This window comes from Perca flavescens, chromosome 8 (assembly GCF_004354835.1).
Source record: "Perca flavescens isolate YP-PL-M2 chromosome 8, PFLA_1.0, whole genome shotgun sequence".
NCBI lineage: Eukaryota > Metazoa > Chordata > Actinopteri > Perciformes > Percidae > Perca > Perca flavescens.
Window position 1 is genome coordinate 1,601,967 of NC_041338.1, and position 25,208 is coordinate 1,627,174.

At 40.5% G+C, this 25,208-nt stretch overlaps 1 protein-coding gene across 3 annotated transcripts in view; it reads left to right on the forward strand.

Moving 5' to 3' along the window:
• Positions 1 to 25,208, forward strand: part of ano1b (anoctamin 1, calcium activated chloride channel b) — a 46,983-nt gene that overhangs the window by 937 nt on the left and 20,838 nt on the right. For all 3 annotated transcript variants that reach the window (XM_028584662.1, XM_028584661.1, XM_028584664.1), the window contains exons 2-11: positions 6,959 to 7,351; positions 12,671 to 12,769; positions 13,389 to 13,540; positions 14,092 to 14,146; positions 14,349 to 14,397; positions 16,688 to 16,743; positions 17,032 to 17,067; positions 17,500 to 17,564; positions 20,511 to 20,645; positions 24,789 to 24,949. In XM_028584662.1, the coding sequence (XP_028440463.1) occupies positions 6,959 to 7,351; positions 12,671 to 12,769; positions 13,389 to 13,540; positions 14,092 to 14,146; positions 14,349 to 14,397; positions 16,688 to 16,743; positions 17,032 to 17,067; positions 17,500 to 17,564; positions 20,511 to 20,645; positions 24,789 to 24,949 (1,201 nt within the window). The remainder of the gene's footprint in view (positions 1 to 6,958; positions 7,352 to 12,670; positions 12,770 to 13,388; positions 13,541 to 14,091; positions 14,147 to 14,348; positions 14,398 to 16,687; positions 16,744 to 17,031; positions 17,068 to 17,499; positions 17,565 to 20,510; positions 20,646 to 24,788; positions 24,950 to 25,208) is intronic.

Below are 25,208 nucleotides of genomic sequence, written 5' to 3' on the forward strand. Positions count from 1 at the left end.
GAATGAAGTCTGTTCAGAGATGTAGACAGTACTGCAGATACTTGTTACGGGTAACACTATTACAGGAAGGATATTATAATTTGGGGACAAAAATCTCCCCGTCAAACGTGTAGATTATTTTAAGCAAAGAGTAAACACATTTGTTAGTTTTACAATACATAAATGACTTTAAGTGAATCTTTAAACCACACTGACCTCCTGTTGCGTCAGTCAAAACACACTCATATTGTTCCAACTCACATAATCTATGAGTAGAGGAAAAGGTTTCCAAAGATACAAAATATGTCAGGCTGAATTTTAACATACCAATGAAACATAACATTAGATAAAAAAAATGTCAGTTTATCGAATGAGGCAAAAAAAAAAACTAAACATGAAGTTTAAATATTCTGTTTAAATATTTCACACACAGATTTAGACTTTATTGATTCACGATTACAACGACGCAGGCAGTACAAATAAGAACAAAACATTTAGGACAACAAGGATACATTTAGGATTCCTGCTGCCCTTTTTGCTCACAAACACAGCCTTGTAAGTCATATAATACCGGATTCATTGCACAGTGTTGACGATCTGTCACCCATGAACCATCACTGCTAACCCAACTCATGAGGAAAATCAAAAGAAAGTTCATCGTGCGTATTGACGGGGGAACTCCCACTGCACTCAACTGCAGCTAATGTACGACTCTTCTCTGGTGGTCCGGGCAGCAGAGAGCTCATTAAAGAAGAACGGGATTAGAACGGCAAGACATGGGGCCTCCTTCATGAAACAAACCTACACACAGATTTCATCTTAACTTGTGTGTACGCAGGGCCAGGGCCAGAAGGGGGACACGGGGTAATACAGTAACGTGATCTATTTAAATTAGCTGGATGCATGGTTAAACCTCTTTAGCTCTTACCAGTGTATCTCCATGTGTACTTCGTTCACAGCAATCCCACCAATCGGTCTCAAAACGACCCATTTAGAGAGGAAATGCCGTAAACATATTCTTTGTAAATCTTTACAATCATTCACCGAAAGAACCAAGTAGGCCTGCCTTTTGGCACAATCCAAATTTTCTTGCATTTTAGGCATGTAGCTCAAAAAAAACATGTAGCCTAATATCTGTCCTGGAGCTTAATTAAAATTCCTTTAAAGGCCTCATGAAGTGAAAAATGCATTTTCCCAATGTTAAGCCTGTGTCCCTATGATAACTGTTCATTTATCTATTGCCAAATATTTGTAAAATTATTCTATTTATAAATTATATCTATTTGTAAAATAGATTATACTCACGGTCTGTTCTCTTCCTGTGAAACAGTTTCAAAAGTTTGATAACTCATCCTACACGACCTTGACGAGATTGTTTTGTTTCCAAAATGGTTTGTGCTTCCATAATACAAAAATGGTCTGTTGACTTACTTGATATCAGATGATAGGGCATGGCATAACATTAGTCACTATTTTTGGCACACTGGAATACACAGATATAATTTCAGTCAAGACCACTTTGTCACTTTGTTGTTCTGGGGCCTTCCCACACTTCCACATGCATACGTAGAAAGCCTTAAGCAGGGAGAGCAGCAGTTCAGGATCCCCCAAGGGTACAGAACAGAGCAGCATCAATGACAGAGACACGACATTGATTAAGTCAGACAACATCAATTCAAAAGGAGGAGCTGGGGTGGAGGTGGTTGCAAGCGCTAGCAGAGATGCAGCAAGGTAGGCTGGGAAAAGCAGTTTAAATAGAGCGCGCTATTTGGAAATCCAATCAAAAGAGGGAATCAGCTGAGCCATCAGCTGGTGTGCTGGCTTAGGAACTGTCAGCTATGAGGTGAGATAATAGCCGAGCTTGACTCCGTGACCTGCCAGAACTTACGCTATGCTTCATTTGAGTTGCTAAAGTTCTGACTGTGGTGCCTGGTATTTGCAGTGGAAGGTTCTCCGGTGCTGCAGGTGTGAGTGACTTCATGATCAGTGTCCAGTTCCTGGGTCCTGTACGCTGCCTGACAGCTGACAGAAGTTTTCGGTTGCTAATTTTATATGTAACACTGCTATTTTCACTTCCAAACATATGATAGCTGCACAGGAATGTCAGCCTACTGCTAAACTGGCATTGCCAGACCTTCCTCCACAGTGCTGTGGAGGAAGGTCTGGCTAGTCCACACAGTTTTCCGTGATGGGAGAAAAACGTGCTCTGGTTTATTGGCATTTATGTAAACAAATCACAATCATGATGGGTGGAGCCAAAATAGTTGCAAAATAGTCTCAGGAAGGAACTTGTTTTGGTCGTGCAACAGAAAACACAGATTAGACAGTTAGTCTAGCTAGCTGTCTGGATTTACTCTGCAGAGATCTGAGGAGCAGTTAACCAACCGCTGAAAAGAGGTGCATCCGGGTGGAATTTCCGGCTGCACTGGAGCAATCCCAGAAGTGGAACGTAGTGGATGTGGACTAGCCTACTGCTAAATATCCACCCATCCAAATAGTTTATCTCGGTCAGGGTTGTTTCAAAAGTTGGCATGGAATGTACCGTCACAGTTAAAATCTTATGTTTTGATGAAACTGTAACTGCTTGTTATCACATATTTAACATTTAACTTCCTTTAGTTAAACAAAAATAAATTAAAAACAGAGTTTTGTAGTTTTTTCTAAGTAAGGCATAAAACAATCTTTTTGGTACCAATAATGAAACTTGGACTATTGTTTTTATTGGCAATAAAATTAAATACAATGCAATAATCAACACTATTTAGTGCTAATCTCGAAGGTTTGAGCATAGGCGCTGAGAATTTAGCACACCTACTGAAAGTAACTGAGGTGTCAGAGCTACTCTCAGAATCATGGCCATGTAGTGAGGATGAGATCAGTTTTCCAGTGGTTTATTTTTGCACTTCACAGAGTCGGGTTACTCACAAGAGACAAAATAAGATAAAAAAAAAAAAGAATGATCAAAATTAAAGCAGCAGAGTCCAATCTTGACTTTTAATACCTACTGCATTATGGATCAAAGCCTAAAAACCCTGGATCCTACATTTCCCATAATACCAATAGTATTTATTTTTAAATTACACCCTCTAAACCTGGTGAATCTCCATGTCTTTCAAACTCTTTGTTTGTAACACATACTTTCTGTTAAAGGTCCCATATTGTAAAAAGTGACTTTTTATTATAAAGCAGGTGGAGGTGCTCCATAAACACTGTGAAAGTATCAAAACGCTCAATCCACAGATAAATGCACACAGCCTGAAACTTTGCCTTTAAATGGACTTTGGATGGTTGTGGTGTCACAACTATACTATATGTAGGTAGAAAGTGCCGTTACAGTCATTCCCCGGCTGCTGCTCCAGCTATTGGAACCCGACCCGACCTGTGACTAGTAAACTGATTCAAGTGTCTTCAAGTGTAAATTGGGTGGCGTTCCCCTTCAAATTTTGTTGCGTGTTCTCTGTGTAGTGACACCTTCCTTTCAGATCTGCAGCCAGAAGTAGATCTCACGGAGAAATATTGAAGGCTCATATAACGACACAGCTAATGATTCACACACTATTTATGTCTCCAATAGAATTCTATAGAAATCTAGATAGCGCTGGAGAGCTCATTACTGTGCATTTCAATAAGCTCCAACTGCATGCAGGTTTGAGAACAGGTTAAAGAGGCCCTATTATGCTTTTTGAACTGTTCCCGTCTCTCACAGACAGCACTTTTTCTCAACTGCCTGAAACGCCTCCCCCACATTCCTGTTTGAAATACCTCAGTTAGTGATGTCACTGATTGAGAACGAGTTTTTGAGTTTGAGTTTTTCATATGTGCTGCCCATAGGTGCTGCATTGAGCAAGCACAGCCTGCCCAGTGGCACAATGGAGTGGGCCAGCTGACCAATCAGAAAAGACTGGGCTTTTCAGGAAGGCGGGCCTTCCTGAAACATAATGAACATAATGGGCCCTATCTTGCACTCAGCGCAATTGCCTTTGTACACCGACGCATGTATCATTCCTATTTTGCACCCGACGCACGGCGGACTTTTCCCTCCACAGACGCACGTCGGTAAATTAGGGAATGTATGTGCGCTCCCGGGGGCGGTTCAGCGAAAAGAGGAGGCGTGTTCCAGCGCAAACGTTTTTGGTGCTATTTTGCAGTTTCAGAAAACAATTACTCCACAGACCAGGAAAAACCTGGTCTAAAGTCAGTGGCGCTAGTCTAAAGTCAGTAGTGCGTTATTCAGATGCTATTTTAGGGGCGCATGCTTGGCCATAATGTAGCGTGTGCACAACGCGCATACACTTCTCTCATCTAAACGGACGCAGCAGTTCCCATTTTTGCAAACCATACATAATTACAAAGAAAAATATTACTGAAAATGTGCTTCAGGTGTTTGGATAGATCAGGAGGAACTTTACATTACAGTCCTCAAAAAGTCGCACCATTCTTTGTGGCTTGTTGCGATTTATTTACACAACATTTCCATGAATCATGGATGTGTTGATGACATAAATAAGGAAATATTAGAGGACTTAAGGAGACGTGATGTTGAACTACGGCGGGATCTGGTCCGGGAGTAATGCGCGATGTGCTCCTGGTGGAGCGGGTGGACGGAGATGGAGTGGGGAGGAGGAGGAAGGGGTACAACAGGAGCAGGTGGTGCGTTTGGAGGCCCATGCTCCATGGCTGCAGCAATCCTCTCCAGAGTTGAGAAGATGCGCCAGAGAGAAAGAAACATCGCCACCCGGCCAAGACGGGCATTTATTAGTTTGCCGCATCTCGGACAGCTCCTGCCGGCGTGCGCCAGGCAAATCCGCCGTCATAATAGCAATCCGCCATGGAACAAGCGCTCCTGCTCTTAGAGGGAATGTGAGATGACGCTCTGATTGGTTATTTTTACGTTACGCCCAAACCACAACTAGCTACTTCAGACCAACCCATTTTAGATTTGCGTCGGGCGCAAGACTCATTTACTCAACAATTTACCCACAAAGCTACTTGCGTTTCAGATCGTTAAAATAGGGCCCAATGTGTTTTTTGAACATCAAAGCATTTAAACCTATTCTAGTAGACCCCAAGAGTACAAATATGATGCAGGGCTCTTTAATGGTCTTCTTAGTGGCTACAACATCTTTAAAGTGCTGGTTAAATTCTATAATCAGTGCTGTGAGCACAGTCACATATTTTTCTCATTTTCACGGAAATCTTGGCTTTTGTAAAACTGGAGTTCCTGCAGAGCTGTGTGCAGCATTCCCACCTCACAACTAACTATTTCATGTGTTGAACAACCCACCCTTGCAAGCTTTTGTTTAATGTGTTCAGATGGCCAGTGAGATACAAAACTACACCTCAAACTCAAAAAATAAGGTCTGACAACCACTCAGGCTTTTCAGTTTCAGATCTCACAAGGTAGAACCACTCCAGCGAACATCTGAGTGGATTACATGTGAGTATTGAAATAAGATTGGGCTGCACCTGGCCCCGCGGGCCGTAGTTTTGACACCCGTAGCATAGAGTATATTTCACCAAAGACATTAAGATGTAATGTTGTAATGTGAATAAACTTTTTGATATGAGGAAAATGTTGGCACATTTATGGATTTTACTGTATAATATTGCTCAATAATACTATAAACAATTGCTGCAGACTACGCCTCTATATCTGAACAAGAATAGTATATCTTAGACTTGATTTTTGCACACATGTGATTAAAGCTCTTTAATTATCAAGCCACCCTGGAAAATATAAATGGACTGTATTTATACATTCATACACGTTGGCCGATGCTGCCATACAACGTGCCACCTTCTCATCAGATAAACATTCACACACAGTTACACTCCTATGGCGCAGCTTGGCAATTCAGTGTCTTGCCCAAGCACACTTCTACATGGAAGTGGCCAAGGATCGAACCACCAACCTTTTGATTGGCGATCGCTCTACCACCTGAGCCCCAGGTGACCTAGGGTCCCTGGTTTGAGTCTGGCTGGGAAACCTTTGTTGGATGTCATTCCCCATCTTCTTAATGTTCAATTGTATTTATTTGATTACACCAGTGGACAGACGCTGTCGTATCAACCCTTCATTTAAAAGGGTTTATCTCTGCTGTCTCTTCCTTGTTGTCCTTAATGGAAAGTATTAGGTAGGAGACTGTGGAAAATCTTGCGGGATGATTTTTATATATACAGTAGCCCTCTCATATAGGAGATGACAGCTTGGTATTAACAAAGCTTAATTTGGCTAAGTGACTCATTGCTAAAGTGTTTCACCTCTAACTTGTCTGACAGTCGAGGTTTCAGGGCATCTGCCCAGGGAACTCCTGGTGACCTATTGAGTAACACAGGGGCAGCTAGTTTTCCTTTGACATGCAAACTGAAAGCAATGAAATCAATTTAAAATAAATACATTTTAAATCAAATGTTTATGATCCTACCAAAATGTTGTAGGCTAATGCAACATGTGTGTTAATGAGTGAAAATAAATAATAGTACTAATGGATTCTTAAATGAGATGAAATACGATGATACGAGATGGTTAAAACAGCTGTTTTTTTTTTTTTTACCAATCAGTGGCCTAGCTGTCAATCAACTATAAGCAAAAATATGGGAAGAGGATTAGGGCCACATGTGAAAAAATTATTTGAGTTCTGAGTTTAGTTTTTTAAAGTCACAATACTAAGTTTAAAGTCAGAATTCTGACTTGAAAGTCAAAATTCTGACTTTTCTGACTTCTTTCTCAATTAATTAGAATTATGACTTTTTTCTCAGAATTATGACTTTAAACTCAGAACTCAAATACATTTTTATTATTATATTATTATTCCATTTTGGCTCCATGGCTGTGCTATATCATCTGCTAACTAAGCCAGGTGGAAAGATTTACTTTGTTCTCTAAATCCTACATCCAAGAAACATAAGAGATACAGAACTGCTCACGAAAAAACGTCTTCCTCCCTCCTTCCTGTCTGTCCCCATGTGCATGCTGCAGCTGCTGAAGGCTCTAACCCCCGAGGAAAACACCCTCTGCCAGCACGGCCTCTACTTCCAGGACGGTCAGCGGCGGGTCGACTACATCCTCACCTACCATGTGAAGAAGCCGGCCGGGGGCCGCTCCGGCCGACAGTCATCGCACGTGCTCACTGAAAATGCTGTCGCCCGCAGCCTACGCCGGGGCCCCCATAGCTTTGGCGAACATTTCCGACTTCACCAAGCACAAAGGGCGAGAAACTCGTCGTCCCTGCCATCATCACCGATGGCCGACGTGGAGCTGGGCTGTCCCGGAGAGACCTTCAATGGTCAGGAGGATCACAAGATGTTCAGGAGGAAGGAGTTTGAGGGGAAACTGAGAGACATGGGGCTGGAGCTGGAGAAAGATGAGGATGTGAGTTTACATATTTATCCATTTATTCTTTCCAGATACACTCTCAACTCCACCTAAAATCTATTTCTGATAGTATTTGGAAACTACTGTACAGAATGTTTCTGCATGAAAGACATTCCATTTGCAAAGGTCACAAAGTTAATTAACACAGTGTAGCAAAGTAGGAAAAACTGACCTTGTTTACATGCAAACACATTCTGGTTTTGCCCCTGTTCTGAAAAAGACAATATTCCGATTAAGTTGTTTACATGGCTAATAAAAGAATATTCCACCAATATTCCTGTTAACATGCAGCCTTGCAAAATAGGATATTAGGATAGAAGTTTTCCACTTGTTCAGCCTCCCTCTTTCATTCCTTCAACGGCGTTCTTGGTCAGTGTTGCAATGATTGCTTATATTAAAAAATCTATTGATATTTAAGTCTTTTTATAATGTTTTAATGGGTAACTACTCTTTTTTTTCCTACCTGGACCCTATTTTCCTATGTTATATTTTTGTGTCTAAGTGATTGCTGGGAACAACAGTCTTTGACATTGGTCCAGTATTAAGGAAGCTACAATGTAAGTTAATAGGGCAATTGTGCAGCTTGAATTTATGTTCACAAAAGTGCTCGTTTTGCCGCTGACATGCTCAGATTAATATTCTGTGTCTGACAACATTATGGAAAGGATTTCTAAGGAGGTCGACCTTTCTGTTAAAGAGTAAGATCCTTTTTTTAAACATAAAAACATCCGCAAAAATGCGTTCGCTAAAGTCACCAGACTCCATGTAAATAAACAGTAATTTTAGCATCAGGAAATACACTTCATTCAAAGTCGACAGAAACTAAATAAAACTATGAAAAGCCGTTATGGGTTGTCTTTCCACTTTTCCAACCATCACAACTCTTGTTTTGGTTGAAATAAACACATAGTTTACTGATTTACATGTGAAATTATGTTGGCTCTATACACTAAAAGTATTGTTTTTTTAAATAGAGTCTGGAGGGTTTAGGACTAGCAACCTTAGAGCTGTTTCTGGTTAAACAGAAAGGTCTCAAAGAGGTTTTAAAAATGCCTATCTCTGTAGGGATCCTTTCCATAATGAAAGAAAAAAAAAAAACAGCACTTTTAGTGGACCAAATTGACGATGCACATTTGCCTCATGGGGTTACATTTCAGCCCGGTCTGTGGCTGCCGGTTACAGCGTTCACGCTTAATACTGGACCAATTTCAAAGAATGTTGTTCCTATCAGTGACTTAGACACAAAAACATAGGAAAATAGGGTCCAGGTTGAAAAAAACAGTACTTGCCCTAGGTCTCTACCGCAGCCTTAAGCCATACACAGGCAAGAGGCCTAAACCAGCCTGTAAACTGCAGTAAAAACCCAGATTGAGATGCATATTCCGAATGCACATGTCCAAAGAATGATTCTAAAATCGCAATAACACCAGCATATCCCACATGTCCTAATCGTAAAATGCTATAACCGACAAAAGGCCTTGTTTGGGATATCCAACTGGAATATGCTGTTTACAGGACCCATATCTAATTAGGAATATTGTCATATTTGGAATAATAGTGGACTATTAGTGTGCATGTAGCTAAACATAATCACTGTCACAGAGTAACTCCACACAGGATTTTCGAAGGAGGAAAAAACTAAGTTGCACTGGCCTCTTGGGGTTGAAGTCTCTTGTACCCAGCTGTGATGTTTAGTGTTGTGGTCTGTTGTACGTGTGACCACACCCAGCTGTGATGTAGCATGGTCCTCCAGTGAAAAAAAAGCATGTTCTCACCATTGACTGGCAGTGCAAGCCAAATGATTACACTATGCAAAGGTACTTTTTAACCTCAGATGACTAAAAGCTCAGCTAAAGACTGACATAGCAGAACAGCGACAAAAGGCCCTGTATGGATATGATATCAAGGAGCAAATCAGATGTAAACTAATCAGAGAAAGAATAATAAAGTAGAAAGGATAAAAGGGAAAATAGAAAAAAAATAAGAAAGTGGGGTTGTGCATCATAGGTCACAATGCATACAGTTTAAAAAGTCATTTTCCATGACACTGGAATTATACACTGCTATTTCAGGCCAATTTGGGTCCCATCCAGACTTCCTATGTTTAGATGTTTTTTGTAAAGCTCTCCTCTCCTCTCCTTTTTGCTCTCCTCTCTTGTTTCCTCTCCTCTTCCATCCTCTCTTGTTTCCTCTACTGCTCTCATCTCTCTTCCTACTGCACTCTCTCCTCTGTCTTTCCTCTCGTTTCAGCAACAACAGCCGCGTATGTATTGAGGAAGTGGATCAGAAGATTAATCGTAGAATGTCGGAAAATGTTACCAAAGGATCCACTGGTACTTTACTACTTGTGAAGCTGTTTTATTACAAGTAGCCTTTTTACTAGTAACAACATTGTTTGGATGAAACAAGTTTGGATATGTCCTTCAACAATTAAAGAGGCAGCCAATTTTTATAAAACTATTTGCAGGGTTGCAGCTGGGATATATCTGTGTATCAGGCATGTAAAAGTGTAAACTGATATTCTGCCTATGTATAAGGTGTCCTGATGCCAACATATAAATAGAAAATATGGCTCTCCACAGCAGTGAATTGCAGTGGCTGACCTGAGGTTGCAAGTACCACATAGAAGGGCTTGATTCCAAATTTCCTGAAACTGAACAAGGAAAAACACACACACACACACGTGTGAGCAACTCTTCTTTGATATTTTGGTGACCATCGGTGGTAGCACAAACTACGCTGAGCCCAGTGTAATGCTTAGAGAGGCTGAGTATGTTATTATTAGGAGGTATACAAAATCAGCCGGTTGATACAAATTTCAGAGATGTCCAATCACATCAACTCTTCTCATCCCCTTTAATTCAATCAGGAGAGACTTCATTTGCAGATATGCAAAATTATTTATTGTACAACTGTATAATATGAAATGTACAAAGTCTTTTGGAGATTAGACTATTTCAAGGGGGTAGAGAACAGGAACATAACCCCCCGATGGAGTCCAGACACTGGTGGCGGCGGACAAAGAGACCAGAGACCGGACTGAAGAGGCAACGGAGCGGGCAGCCGGGAGAAACTCAAAGACCAGAGGCGGCAGAGGAGGAGGAGGGCCGAGCGCTTTGCCTGAAACGACAGCTGACAGCACAGGGAGAAAACAGATTTAAAGCAGAGTTGTAAGGCTTTGATAGGCCCATGAATTTTGTGGCCAAGTCTGATTGGTTCAACTGAAAGCGTCACTTCTAATCAGCTGTTAGATTTAAGAATGAGTAGTGCTTGGGTTAATGACGTCTTCCTAAAAGAATTTGCGCTGAGCTTCATGAAACGTGGAGGTCTCTGGATACCATTTTCACACCAATAACCAGGGTTGGACCAGGGTTATCTGACCCTTGATCTGACCCTTCTTTTGTCAAGTCAAACCAAGCCAGTCAACACGGGTTGAACCCTGGTCCAACACAGTCTCACTCCCAGTGCATCAAAAACCGATGCTTGGTCCGGTGCCTTTGGTGTTAGTTCCTGCCGCAAAAAGTGTCCTTTAGTGTTTCAGTCCGATGCAGGGGGCTTTTAAGTAATTCCAATGCCATCCAATCCATGGCAATATTTAATGCTCTGGCTACCCCTTTGGCGTCATTTTTCAACGTTCGTGGTCGGGACCCTTTGTGTCACTTGATGGGACTTGACGCTAAGCTCCTGGCATTTGTGGAACTGTGGCTTTATCTGGTCACAGATAATCGACATCTCTGAACTGAGACCTGACTTGAGACCATCGTCACTCTTTCCAACCAGCAGATGCATTTAAATTGGCATCAAAAATAACTTTAAATGTGGAAAAAGCAGGAACATCTGTAAATTAGTCTGCAGTTATCCATACATTAATATGGGTGATCCTTATAGTATCTGTTGTCTGCAGCTGCTTACATTTATTATACTATATACTAAAAAAAAACTTCTCCTTCAGGTCAATATATCCCTGCAGCTGTCTGAAGGCAGCAGGACGCATGTTGATATATCTGCAACCATTAGGCATGGCCGTCCACGTGTTTACTCAAATTAACTTGTATGCAGATGACACCAGGCTGATACTAAATAACCACACACACCTTTACACACATCAGACTGGTCGGCTTTGTATTCTAACTCTATTTCGGAACACTGCTGTGTCACATTTTGCAATATGATGCGACAATTTACAACATGTCTACAACATAAAGTAGAATTAAGACGAATGAATGATGACCACCTACCCGGCCCAAAAGCTCTTGTGTACCACCACTGATCTTCAGTCTCCCCAGGCATGATGTTCTGTGCTGTCTTTAATTTAAATATTGCAAATTATGTGGCTCTGACAATGTTTGCAGTGAATGTGGCCCAAAAGGAAGTTTGACTGTAGAACTTTATCCAGTCATGGTTCAGATCCAAATTAAAGTAAGGGGGTTCTGACTTACATGCTTTGTGTTCAGGCGACGTAGATAAGAGGGCTTCATACAGCTGTTAGCCAGAACCTCACTGCACACCACACACTGTGGCTTTGGGCAATCTGCATCGCCAGTCCAAGTGAAGCCCAGGGCCAAATAATATTCATCATATTTCCTTTGTTTTCTTCCAGTCTGATGCTCACTCTTGTTGCCTCTTTTCCTTACTTGCCTGGATGTTGAGCATATGTCCTCTTGATTTGCCTGTGCTCTCCGGTGCAGGTCTTTCCAACCTAACGCATCTTTCCATTTTTCTCGCCTCTGATTCCGATTCCTCAGTCTCTCTGTTTCTCGCTCCTCTTTCATGACTTATAACTTTAGATGTTCCACCTGACAGTTTCCCTGTTGTTAGCCAGTTGTGTATGTTTGCGTAATAAACAATTTCAGCTAGTAGGCTAGCTAGTAGGCCTATATAAGTAACGTTAAAGCTAGTAGTGTTACGCTACACATATGTTACTTAAAGACAGGCTGACTGGCAGGAACTGAAGTGCATTTTGGGTACATTTATTATAATTTATAAAGCAAAGTTTTCAATTTTAGGTTTTTATTTCATGAAAACTCCCACCAAAGAAGTATTGGTGTAGTTATTACACCATTACATTTTTCCTCTCGCGCACCCCCTAGAGGCACCTCAAGCACCCCAAGGGTGCGCGCACCACACTTTGGGAATCGCTGGCCTAGAGGGTTGTCCACAGTGTACGTGTGTGAAGGGGTTTTTGCTTGCCCCACCTAGTATGTCATTTTCTTGACATGCAACATTCTAGTCTAAGTTTCAGTTTTGTATTCCTAATGACATAAAAAAATCTGAGTTGTAAACAACTGTCATATTTGTTTGTTGTATGTCTCTCAGACCAAGATTGCAGGGGTGGGGTTTGTGAAGATTCACGCTCCCTGGAACATTCTTTGTCGAGAGGCCGAGTTAATGAAGCTAAAGATGCCCACCAAGAAGGTAAGACTCACTGTCTCCGTCTTTTGCTCTAGGTAAAGAATGAAGAAGCCACTTTTCTTCTAGTGCTATTTGAGTAACCCAACTTTGTTACTGTCTGTGTATGTGTGCAATGTTAAAAGAACCCGTTTCAAATTGCATTGTTGCTGTGAACAACTGGAGCTTTGTTGATCGCAGTGACTGTGCAGTAAATTAGAGCAAGCCATTGTTTTCACAGTCAATTCTGTCCAAACATGAGAGTAATACACTTATACTGTACACATCCATTAAGTGGGAGGCACTGAGATGCAAAACACAACATTTAATAAAAACACAATAACAAAATGGAAACCCAAGAACATTACAGAAAACAGCCATCATGCCCCTATGAAATTCCTGCCCTGGTGAGCAGTGACGTTCATATACAGTATAGGTATCGCCTGAATACATATTTTACTTTGTTTATTTTGGTGAAAACCACAATCAGTTGCTGTTACCTAACCTCCACAAGCATGCTGTTAAGCCGAGTAGAGCTAATCTGTGTGTGTGTGTGTGTGTGTGTGTGTGTGTGTGTGTGTGTGTGTGTGTGTGTGTGTGTGTGTGTGTGTGTGTGTATGTGTGTGTGTGTTGTTGTAATTTCTAGGTGTATGAAGTCAAGCAATTGAGTGGTGTTGTGGAGAAGATCAGCTCCCTGGTTAGTAAAGTTGTGGAACCTCTCCACCCTCATGTTGACGAGCATCAACCCAAGAACTTCAAACACCTGTCACACACTTTCTCCAGGGAAAAACAACACCTGTAAGTGCACCGTTTACACTTTGATAGAAAAAGGTTGGACCTAACAAAGCCTAACATGGGTGTACCAGCCACACAACAGGAAAGAGGCCACCTGCAATGAAGGTTTTGTCCAAAGAAACCATATAATTCACCTGCAAAAGGTGAAATGCACCTCTAACTGCGCTGCCAATCAAACAGCATTGCTGTTCTATTTGCGCATATTTAAATGACGTAACATGCATACACTTGGAGCAAAATTGGCATTTTTTATGCAAATGAGTAGCATTGCAAAAACATATACAGGTTTGGTAGAAACCTGGATTTTCATATTAAAGGTCTACCAGATATGCCCATTGAACTGCTGGAAGATGTTTAGTTGGAACATGACAGGAAATGTTTATTTCCTTTGGCTGTATCTTAACAGTGATCCAAAACTGGCTGACTGGAAGCACAACTTAAGTTATTTTCAAACATGTGTTACTGTACTAATACTGTGGTATACACAACATTAAGATGTCTGAACTTTAACAGACAGTAACAAGTATGTGTGCATTTGTGTATTTAATTAACAGGTTTGACCTCTCAGATAAAGATGACTTCTTTGACAGCAGAACCAGGAGTTCAATAGTAAGTCCACAGAAGTTTTCTACCAGGGGTTGATGAATAGACAGTCCTTCCCCAAACTGTCAACTCTCAGAACCATTATTTGTGTAATTTCTGAATGAAAACCACCAGGAATTTGGTTAAGGTTACATTTTGCTATTGCAGAGAAGAGTACAGGAGCATGGTAAATAAAGTTAAGTTCTTCTGGCTTTAATTTTCCTTTCAGGTATTTGAAATACTAAAAAGAACAAAATGCAAGGCCAAGTACAGCATGGGTAAGTCTGGATCTCTGTCACAGGCCCCTAGGCCTCATTTTGTAGAGTGGCCGGTTTTATTCTCGGTGTCTTGTCTTTTCCAGTAGAATTTGGAGATGATTGAATATAACGATTGGACCAGGTGAGGGAGGCTTAAGTTGAAATAATTGAAAATAGTTTATTTAATTTAGGCCGAAGCTGTCCAGGGCTGAGGTCGCCATTTATTGTTTGGAGTAGTGGAGTGAAGTTGAGTTTGAACAGTTCTGACAGCCTGGGGAAATACTGTAATAATGCCTAAATAAGTGATGTGACATGTACATAAAGGGATAGAAGGTGTATGGGCTGGTTCATGCCAGCTGTTGCTACGTAGTGGAAGAATGGAAGAGTAATTCCGGTAATTAGAGTAGTCTGTAATATTGGAATATAATTCAATAAATTTATGTACCAATATATCATCCGTGTAGAGACGGTGGTTGGATTCCTTTTATGTAGATGTCAAGAGTTTGAAAATGGTGAATATGTAGGGAGAGAGTAGGCCTCTATAAGGGGCTGTTTAGGACATATATCAAGGATGCATGCACATATTCCACTTTTACCTCACACACACACACACACGCACACGCACGCACGCACACACACACACACACACACACACACACACACACACACACACACACACACACACACACACACACACACACACAAGCACACACACACATGAAAAGCATGCATGTACACCACATTCACCTGACTTTTTCTCTAACACAAAGACATAAACAAAGTATGCACATACACTTCTTTTTCTTGCACACACATAACACGCATGCACATATGCTACTTTTTCCAGCGCACACAAAAAAATCATGCACAAACACCACTATAACATTGCACACAGACAACTTTTCTGCAAGCTATAAAGTTGTCTGCGTGCAAGCTAAATAGTTCTCTGTGTGCAAGCTAAAATGTTATTGGTGTGCGAGCTACAAAGTTGTCTGACTGCGAGCTAAAAAGTAATGTGTGCAGTCTGTATTTCAAAGTGTCCTTAGGCGAGACACTGAACCCCGAATTGTTCCTGATGCTGCCCCATCAGTGTCTGTGAATGTAAGTTGCTTTAGATAAAAGTGTGCTCGAGTACATGAGAGACGGTGAGTGTGCGCACCATTATGGCTGTCTTAAGTAAAGAAAAATGTGACACAGGCAGGGCTAACGTGACTGCTAGGATTATTTAGGTTATACAAAAAGGACAAATGTAGGGGCATAGTTTATTATCATGAACACATCCTACCTCCCACAGCCTACTTATAAGAAACATAATTCAGAGGCCTGCAAGCTACAATAACTCTGACGTGGGTCACATTTACTGAGCTAGGGTATGAAGCTGTGGAACCCACATTACAGTTTTTTTTGATTGCATTGACCTGCTTAAAGAAACTGGGATCTACTCGGTTTTCATCATCACTGTCTCAGCAGAGCAGAAGACACGTATTGCAAATGTGTTAACCCTTTCTCATGGGATTGACACATTTTCCCACCCTTTTGCAGAACAGTTAACACGGATGTCATTCAAGCAGTTCAAACTCCGTTGTTTTAGCTATGATAACCAAACAGAAAGCATCTGTTCCTAACTATTCAAAACTACCTACATCAATATGAATTCACTGAAGCACCTGTTTGACACTCCTCCACACAAATCTACAATTAGCAATCAGTCTGCAGGCCTTAAAAGGTGCAGTGGCTATTTCTTATACTCTACAGTAATAGATGTTTATACTTTACTGTTATAGATTTTTTTTCTTAATTTCTTATACTCAGATTCTATTTTGGTTTACATGTATTTTGTGTAATATTTACAGTATTTCAGTTTTCAGCCACAGTTTGAAAAAAGAATCAATGGAGTCAATAAAATTTGCATCAAAGCATTTCTGATTCTGGATCCAAGAAGGCAAATTTGACAACAAATGGCTCTGGCATGAAAGCTACGTCCAGTAATAGGCTACAATGACAAGCAATGGTGCACTGATTCGATTGCTGTATTTTGTATTTTGTTGTCCACTGTCTAATGGTTGATTGGAAGAGCTCATACACTTGTTTGTAAGTTGTGTTGTTTGAAGGCAAAATTTGTTGCATATTTTAAATGTTTTGGCACGGTTAGAGCCTTTGGCAAACAAAATGTGTCATTTTGACCATGAGTGCCACTGTTTCGGCCTGTGTGTTAACGGTTTTGAAAAATGTGGAGTTTGAGTTGACTGCTGCATCAAATCAATCAAGAAAAACTGTAATACCTGCGTCTGTGTTTGTTTTCTCTCTGCAGGTATCACCAGTCTCCTGGGAAGTGGTATCTATACAGCGGCGTATCCTCTTCACGATGTGAGTAATGTAGTACTAACTAGGCAATAATAGCTTATTAGTAGTATTATTATAGGTCATACTAGTTCCAAATCATGTTTATATGCTAGTGTTTTGGAGCCCATGTAATCAGTCACATTTTTGTAATCACTAGGAGATGAATTGAAAAGACGCCAGCACTAGAAAACTACTGTAGAGCCACCTTTTCTTCAAACTAGTCTTGTCTCGTCTCTTCTTGTCGTAGTCTTTAAACCCATCTCAGTCAGTGTTCATTGTAACTAGCTTCAGTGTTTCTCTTTCCTTTTTCAGGGAGACATTAATCAGGAGAGCTTCAATGACAGAAAGGTGAGAGAGTTTTTCTAAACGTTTCAAAGCCGGTAACAGACATGTTATTTTATGTTTTGCATTCGCATGTACAGCTTTGCGCATGTAGAGTCCACATACAGTTGACATACACACACTAGGACCACAAAATCTGTCAACACTTCAGTTTTGGAGCACAAACAGAAAATTAGGTCAGCTTGCTTCCTGTGTGTCAGTCCGTGTGATGTTTTTTCTCTCTTGCTATGTAACCCATGTGAATCCATAGAAAAGTAGCCTCTGTTGTTTCTCTTTTGTGAAAAACTAATCCCAACTCAAAAGTCTACTTAATGGCGTTTCCTGAGCTAGAACTCTACCCAACCATTGTATTAAAGACAAATATGGCAGTAGAAAGGCTAAAAGCATGATCAAATTGTACAAACAATTTAACAAAATACTGTTGAATGTCTTCCTTAGCTTTTGAATGATGAGTGGGCAAACTACAGTGTCTTCTACAAGTACCAGCCCATCGGACTTGTGCGGTAAGGACATATCTCTTTAGGTATATCATTTAGTGCCAATCTTATATGTTAACAACTCTGGTCATCCTACTATTCTGCCAAGGCATATTTTTAAGGAATGTCATTCTAGCTTATTGATTTGTACATATTCAACTTGTGCTTGTATCATATTTTTTATTATGACCATAATTATCAGTGAGAATATTTTACTTAGAACTACCTTAGACTACCAAAAGCATTGACTGATTTTTTGTGATGTCACAGCTAAATTAGTCAGAGGTAAGCACGTGTTTTCTATGTTGTACTTTTGCAACAATACAAACAATTATGAGCACAGTTGTAACATAAACCTTTTAACTACATATTTGTTTTGCGAATTATGGCCATCCTGCATATCACGCTTTCCCATCAAGTGTTGGCTGTGTGCATCAAATGAACATTAAGGGGCCATTTACAGATACAGACTCCAAAGCTAGGAGTGTGTATAAATGTGTTTGTTATAAATGGGACCTGGAGTTTCAGTCCAGCGCTGCATGCTGAGCTACAGAGATTTAAAAGGTGCTCATCAACACTACAGGGAAAAGTTGAGAAAAGCTTAACATTTGCCAACTTTGTCCCTTTGACACAATGCAAGCAGCAACCAGGAAATGGTTGAGCTAGTAAAGTAGGAATCACTTCTAGTGCATATGCAGACCGCAATACTGATCTGTCTTGCCAGCGTGGGCACCATGGTTTCATCAACAAGTACCACATTAAAAACAGGCTGCAAACAAAGCTATTCTGCACTTGGAAAAGTGTACAAGAAATTAACAAATGCCTTGTGTGTAGTACAGTGGCTACTTCAGAACACAACAGTCCAATTGAAGCATTGTATGTTAAATTATGGCAACACACACATTGTTACAGCTTCAACAATTTGAATATAAGACAATGTTTTATGGATTTTATCCTTGAAAAAGTACGACTCATATTATGAACTGAGCATTTATATATAGGATGTAGATGTTGTGTTTGAATGCAGCAAGAATTTCTTAATCAAGATCGTATTTCTCAAGAAAGCCATTTCAGTATTGTCCGTACTATTGGATATACTTTTGAATCTTCTAGGGACACACAAAGTACACAAGCAGGTATGTTAATATTTAACACTGCTGCTCACATCACAGCTGCTTGTCTGTGTGTATCCAATAGTACAGAGTATATTGTGAGCCTTATAGACATGATAAGAAGGGATGATGGCTCCTAAAACAATAAACATTTCTCAAGTTCTTGCTGTTGTTTCTGTACGTACCACTGTGACACTAGAATAATTTCCTCCACCAAGGCGGTTATGTTTGTCTGTGTGTCAGCAGGATTTTGGAAAAGCTACTGGCTCGATTTTCATTAAACCTAGTGGAAGGGTGTATAATAGCATGGGCCAAGCAAGAACCCATTTAAGTGAATCCAAATCACAGGGTGGATACACAAACATTTCACGGCATTAGTAACCAGTGGCGTTGGTAGGTGGGGCTATGGCTCTATAAGTAGCTCTGAATATTTTGGCCATCTCCATCATGCTAACTTTTGCAGCTGAGACTCAGGATGCCGCAGACAGACAAGAGTTAAGTCTCCAACGACCATAACGACTGTCGTTAGAACAGCCATGAGCACTAACAAACAAAACGGTATTGATCATTTTGGCAGGAGGTTTAATAGAGGAAAGCGGTTAAATAGCTGGGTTTCCCTACCTTTCAGTGAGCTCTGAAGAAGCCCTCGGATGGGAGACCAAATGTCTTTGGAACACCATTCACCAAGTCTAGTTGCCCTTGAGTTTAACCCTTCCCTGTACACCAGTACCTTAAACAAAATGCACCCAACAATGCAGCACCCAAATGCATTATGAATTTGTGCTTACATTTTACTTTAAAGGTCCCATGACATGGTGCTCTTTGGATGCTTTTATATAGGCCTTAGTGGTCCCCTAATACTGTATCTGAAGTCTCTTTTATATAGACCTTAATGGTCCCCTAATACTGTATCTGAAGTCTCTTTTATATAGACCTTAGTGGTCCCCTAATACTGTATCTGAAGTCTCTTTTATATAGACCTTAGTGGTCCCCTAATACTGTATCTGAAGTCTCTTTTATATAGACCTTAGTGGTCCCCTAATACTGTATCTGAAGTCTCTTTTATATAGACCTTAGTGGTCCCCTAATACTGTATCTGAAGTCTCTTTTATATAGACCTTAGTGGTCCCCTAATACTGTATCTGAAGTCTCTTTTATATAGACGTTAGTGGTCCCCTAATACTGTATCTGAAGTCTCTTTTATATAGACCTTAGTGGTCCCCTAATACTGTATCTGAAGTCTCTTTTATATAGGCCTTAGTGGTCCCCTAATACTGTATCTGAAGTCTCTTTCCCAAAATTCAGCCTTGGTACAGAATTACAGCCACTAGAGCCAGTCCCCCAATGAGCTTTCCTTAGGATGTGACATTTCTGTGTTTGTAGCTATTGAGGAGGAGAGAGGGGGGGGCAAGGTGGAGGGTGGGGGTGTGGCCTTGACCAACTGCCACTTTGCTCATTTGAAAGCCATGATCTCTCTCTCTCATGGGTGGGCCAAATTCTCTGGGCGGGCAAAGCAGAGAAAGTGGAGGTAACCTTTCCCCTTATGATGTCATAAAGGGAAGATTCCTGATTGGTCCATCTGAGCTTTCATTTTCTCAAAGGCAGAGCAGGATACCCAGGGCTTGGTTTACACCTATCGCCATTTCTAGCCACCGGGGGATCATAGGCAGGCTGGGGGAACACATATTAATGTTAAAAAAACTCATAAACGGAAATTTTCATGCCATGGGACCTTTAAGATTTGATAACCCTGGTCAAGCAAATCAGTACAGTTCAGATTACCTTGCCCTACTAATATGAATACCAACATGGTAATTTTGTCTGAGAAATCTAAATGATTTATGTCTTTTTGTGGGTTTAGGAAGTATTTTGGTGAGAAGATTGGTCTGTACTTTGCCTGGTTGGGTCTGTATACCCAGATGCTGATTCCTGCCTCTGTCGTGGGAGTCATTGTGTTTCTGTATGGATGTGCAACTGTCGATGACAACATACCAAGGTAAACACACACACACACACACACACACACACACACACACACACACACACACACACACACACACACACACACACACACCTTTGTGAGCAATTTGATTGTCAGCCTAACTTCTTTAACCAATTATTTAGTGCTGCTGTTTGTCTTGCTGAAGCTAATTTGACATGTCTTGCTTTTGGGCATCAATCACATTAGTTATGGCAATATTGTACTCTACAATCCCAGGGATCTGAGGATCTGCAGATAAATCCTTTATGACATCCAGAGACATCACAAGAAGGGTTAGAGTTGTAAAAAAAAAACTCTTAATACAACAGCTTAAAGGAACAGCTTCACATTGTGGTAAATGTACTTTCTTGCTGAGAGTGAGTTGAAAAGATGGCTTTCAATCTCACGTCTGTGAGCTTAGCGCCACCTAAGACAATTGTGGTTGGTTTAAAGAAATGCAAACTGTTTTTTTTTCTCCTGTCCCAGAATGTATGTGTAGTGTAGCCAGACCTTACTCTAAGCACTGTGGGGATAGGTCTGGCAATGCGAGAATAATGCTTTACTGACCACTTACAGCGCATCCTTATACTCATCTTATACTTACTGCCATGAAAGCCAATGCGAGACTAATGGCACCCTAACATAGGCTCCTCAAACACAGACGCTCACCTAAATCTTGTTGTTTTGCAAGTCCAGTGTGTGTGGCCCTCTAGCCTATGTTCCGCTGACTTCCAAAGAAGACAGTCCCGGAACACAACATTCCCTTATCATGCAGCTGCCTAGACTCCATCAATCTCTAGAGACACACAAAAATTCATATTTGAACACAGGACAGGTTTAGTGATGGAGTATGGCCGAATGGATTTTCTTGTCCCATAACCTGTGACCCAGGAGTGACCTGATGTTACCTAATTCTCCCCCGTACTCTTGTTAAACTACAATTGTTTCTAAGAGTTGCTATGCAGGTTTAAAATATAAAATGTAAAAATGTCACTGTGATCGTAGCCTTAACATTTTAATCTGTACGTAGACAGCACACACATGAGATTGATCAAAATCAAATAAGAGTAATTTCCAAAAGGTTAGACCATTCTTTTAGGTAAATCAGTGTTTTCCTTAGGTCTGTAGAAGACGTGGCAAGGGCTTTAGGGGTCCTCCATCAAGAAAATTTTGTTTCACATAATTTCATACCATTATTATTACCATATCTGTGTCTAAAACGTTGGGAAAGCTAGAGCACATAATAAAGAAATAACGCTCAAAGAGCATAAAGACAAAACTTGCTAAAGAAGTCCACTGGGGACCAGTAAATAAAACACTGGGACTCAATAATGAGTTGCTAATGTAAACTGTGTAAGCTACAGGGTTAGAACTAAAACAAATCAAAGTGGATGGAGAAATGAGAGAGGACGAATAAAATAGAGACAGAGAGGGAGACAAAGGAAGAGGTTTTGATGAATAAGTTGGAAACCAGGGCTTCCTCTCCTTCCTCAACCTGCTTCTCATCATCCACAGGATATTATGACACATGCTGCCGGCACACACTCAATGCAGACACACACCACACACGCTCAGTGCAAGTGTTAATGTCAGAGTCTCACCCGGTCTCCGAACCACACAGTAAGACAAACCAGACCCCCTGTCTGTCTGTTTCACTATATGCCCATTGTGTTCATTCATTGTGTGACTGCTTATTATAATTGAATCAAGCTGAATCACATGACATAGGCCATGCCATTTTCACGAAAGACTTTCTTCTTCTTTTCATCAATGTGCAAAATTTACTTTTTGAAACTTTTTTTTGTTTTTACCGGATCGGCCTGAAATTTGACACAAAAAGATATTAACATAATCTTGCTTGGTTAACAAATGCTTAAATTACAAACAAGCTGGCATCTAAACGTGAACATTACCATATCTTGGTTGAATCAAATGCTATAAACTTGGTATTCCTGTTTGCCCTGCCACTCTGAGGCGTTTTTAATTATTTTGGCGAAGATCAGCCGCTATAATCAAGGTAGACGTGTTTTGGCCTATAACTCAATGAATGTACAGTAAACAGCAAATTTGCAATTGCGATTTCTTGGCCACAGTAAAGGCTATTAAATTGTGTAATATTTGTGTTCATGTAAACATACTCTGTGTCTTCATGGAATGTAGTGTTCACTGTAGCCAAATGGGTCATAGTCCAGAGTACATGCATGAACCTGTAGTAGTAGCTTCTGCTTTCTTAACATCTGTTTCAGCATAACAACGGTTAAGTGACGCAAGCTAAAATAATACCACCACTTTAAAATTACATCAGTATGAGATATTAAGGTCCCATATTGTAAAGTGTCTTTTTTAATATAAAGTAGGTTGATGGTATATACATACTGTGAAAGTATCAAAAGAGAAATGCATACATCCCCTATTCAGAAACTGTGCCTCTAAACCAGCTGTCAGGACTTCTGTACGGTTGTGATGTCACAACTATATTATATATAGGTACAAAGTGCCGCTGCAGTGCTGTTACATTCCTTCCCCATCTGCAATGACGATGCAGAGACTCAGACCCTGAAAGTGTGACCAATCAGAGCACACTGGGCTTTTTCGGGACGAGGGCTTAAAGAGACAGGCACTAAAACGGAGCGTTTCAGACATACAGGTATATTCAGACAGACAGTATGAGAAAAGTAAAATGTTTTTTGAACATTAAAGCATGTAAACAAATGTGTTCAAGTAGAAACCCAAAATACAAGTAGAACCTGAAAATGAGAATGATGTGGGACCTTTATTGTGTGATATGGGCTGTGTGAATGTGTGATTGTGTACAAGGGCGTAGGCTTTGTTTCACATTATAACTGGGGGACACATTATAACCGGGGGGGTCTGGGGGATCCTCCTTCAATTCCTGCATTGGAAAACATATATTTACTGGTAAAAAGTAGGGCAGGATCCAAATATTTGACTATACGGATATTCGTTTGTTTGGTAGGTGTTCGATTTTCAAATTTCTGTAATGAAGTTGAGACGTATTCTAAGAACAGAGGTGTCAAAAGTATTCACATTCATTACTCAAGTAGAAGTATAGATACTAGGGTTTGAAAAGACTTTTGTAGAAGTTGAAGTATCAACTCAAACTTTTTACTTAAGTAAAAGTGTAAAAGTACTGGTTTCAAAACTACTTAAAGTATAAAAGGAAAAGTAATGTAAGGCAGAGATCTTCAACCAGGGGTCCTCAAAGTCATTGCAGGGGGGCCTCCAAATTATTGTAAATTTTTTAGTCTTTTTATATCTTTGAGTCTTTTAAAATTAAAATGCCTTAACATAATTCCAACATATTATTAGCAAATATAAATTCCCACTGATGATAGGCTTACTGGCCTATAGGTAAGGGAGTCCCTAAGATATCAGCCCACAGATACAGTTAATCCTAGATTTACTGTGCCACATACAGTATGTAACATTCAAATATTATAAAATCATGCCAACAATTAATATTTTAATAGCGTTGCTATTCGGTCCGGTAGATAACGGTGGTTAAAGCACCGGTGGCGTATTAGCACCGGGTCTGTGCAGGTTTGATGGATCGCGTACAAACCAATAGGGTGTCGGAATGACTATGTTTATACTTCTCATCCAACCACAATCACATTCACTCTCTCCGGATGGAGCGATTTCGTTAGGTTTTTTTGTGTGTTTTTTTGAACGATGACGAGCTGGAATGAAAACAAGCCAAACTGAAAAATGAGTAACAAGGCTATTTTTAAAATGTTAGGAGTAGAAAGTACAGATAATTCCGTGAAAATGTAAGGAGTAGAAGTAAAAAGTATGCTGTAAAATAATTACTCCAGTAAAGTATAGATACCCAACATTTCTACTTAAGTAAGGTAACGAAGTATTTGTACTTCGTTACTTGACACCTCTGTCTAAGAAGTAGCCTAAAGAAGGATATAAACTGTTGGGTTATAAGAAAGTTTTGAGCCCTCTGAATGGTTATTTTTACCTCTTTTGGGGTGTGGGTTGTCTTGTATATTTTTTTGAGGGGGGACAAATCTACCTCTTCTAAATACTGGGGGGGACACATCCCCTGCATCCTTCCCGAAATCTACACCTATGCTTGTGTACATGGGTGGTGGGGCGGGGCTTGATGTGTATGTGTCTGTTGTTTTCCAGCATGGAGATCTGCCATCCAAAGAACAACATCACCATGTGTCCCCTGTGTGACAAAGTGTGCAGCTACTGGAAACTTAGTACCGCCTGTGCAACCGCCCGGGCCAGCCACCTGTTCGACAACCCTGCTACCGTTTTTTTCTCTATATTCATGGCTCTGTGGGGTGAGGGAACACACATCAGCTTGCCCAAAAATGCATACATACAATCACTGTCCACTTTATGAGATTAAACGTTGTGGTCAAAATGGCTTTCTTCATTTTGCTGAGAAGTCACTGCCGATTTTCCCACACAGGGAATATTCAGTTGTGAACTGGGTGGTAACCTGTGATAAAAAAAATAGTTATTCTAAAATCTTGGGATCACTTCAGCCCCTTTCACACATGCACCGCAACTCTAAACTTATCTCGACATTTCCCAGAG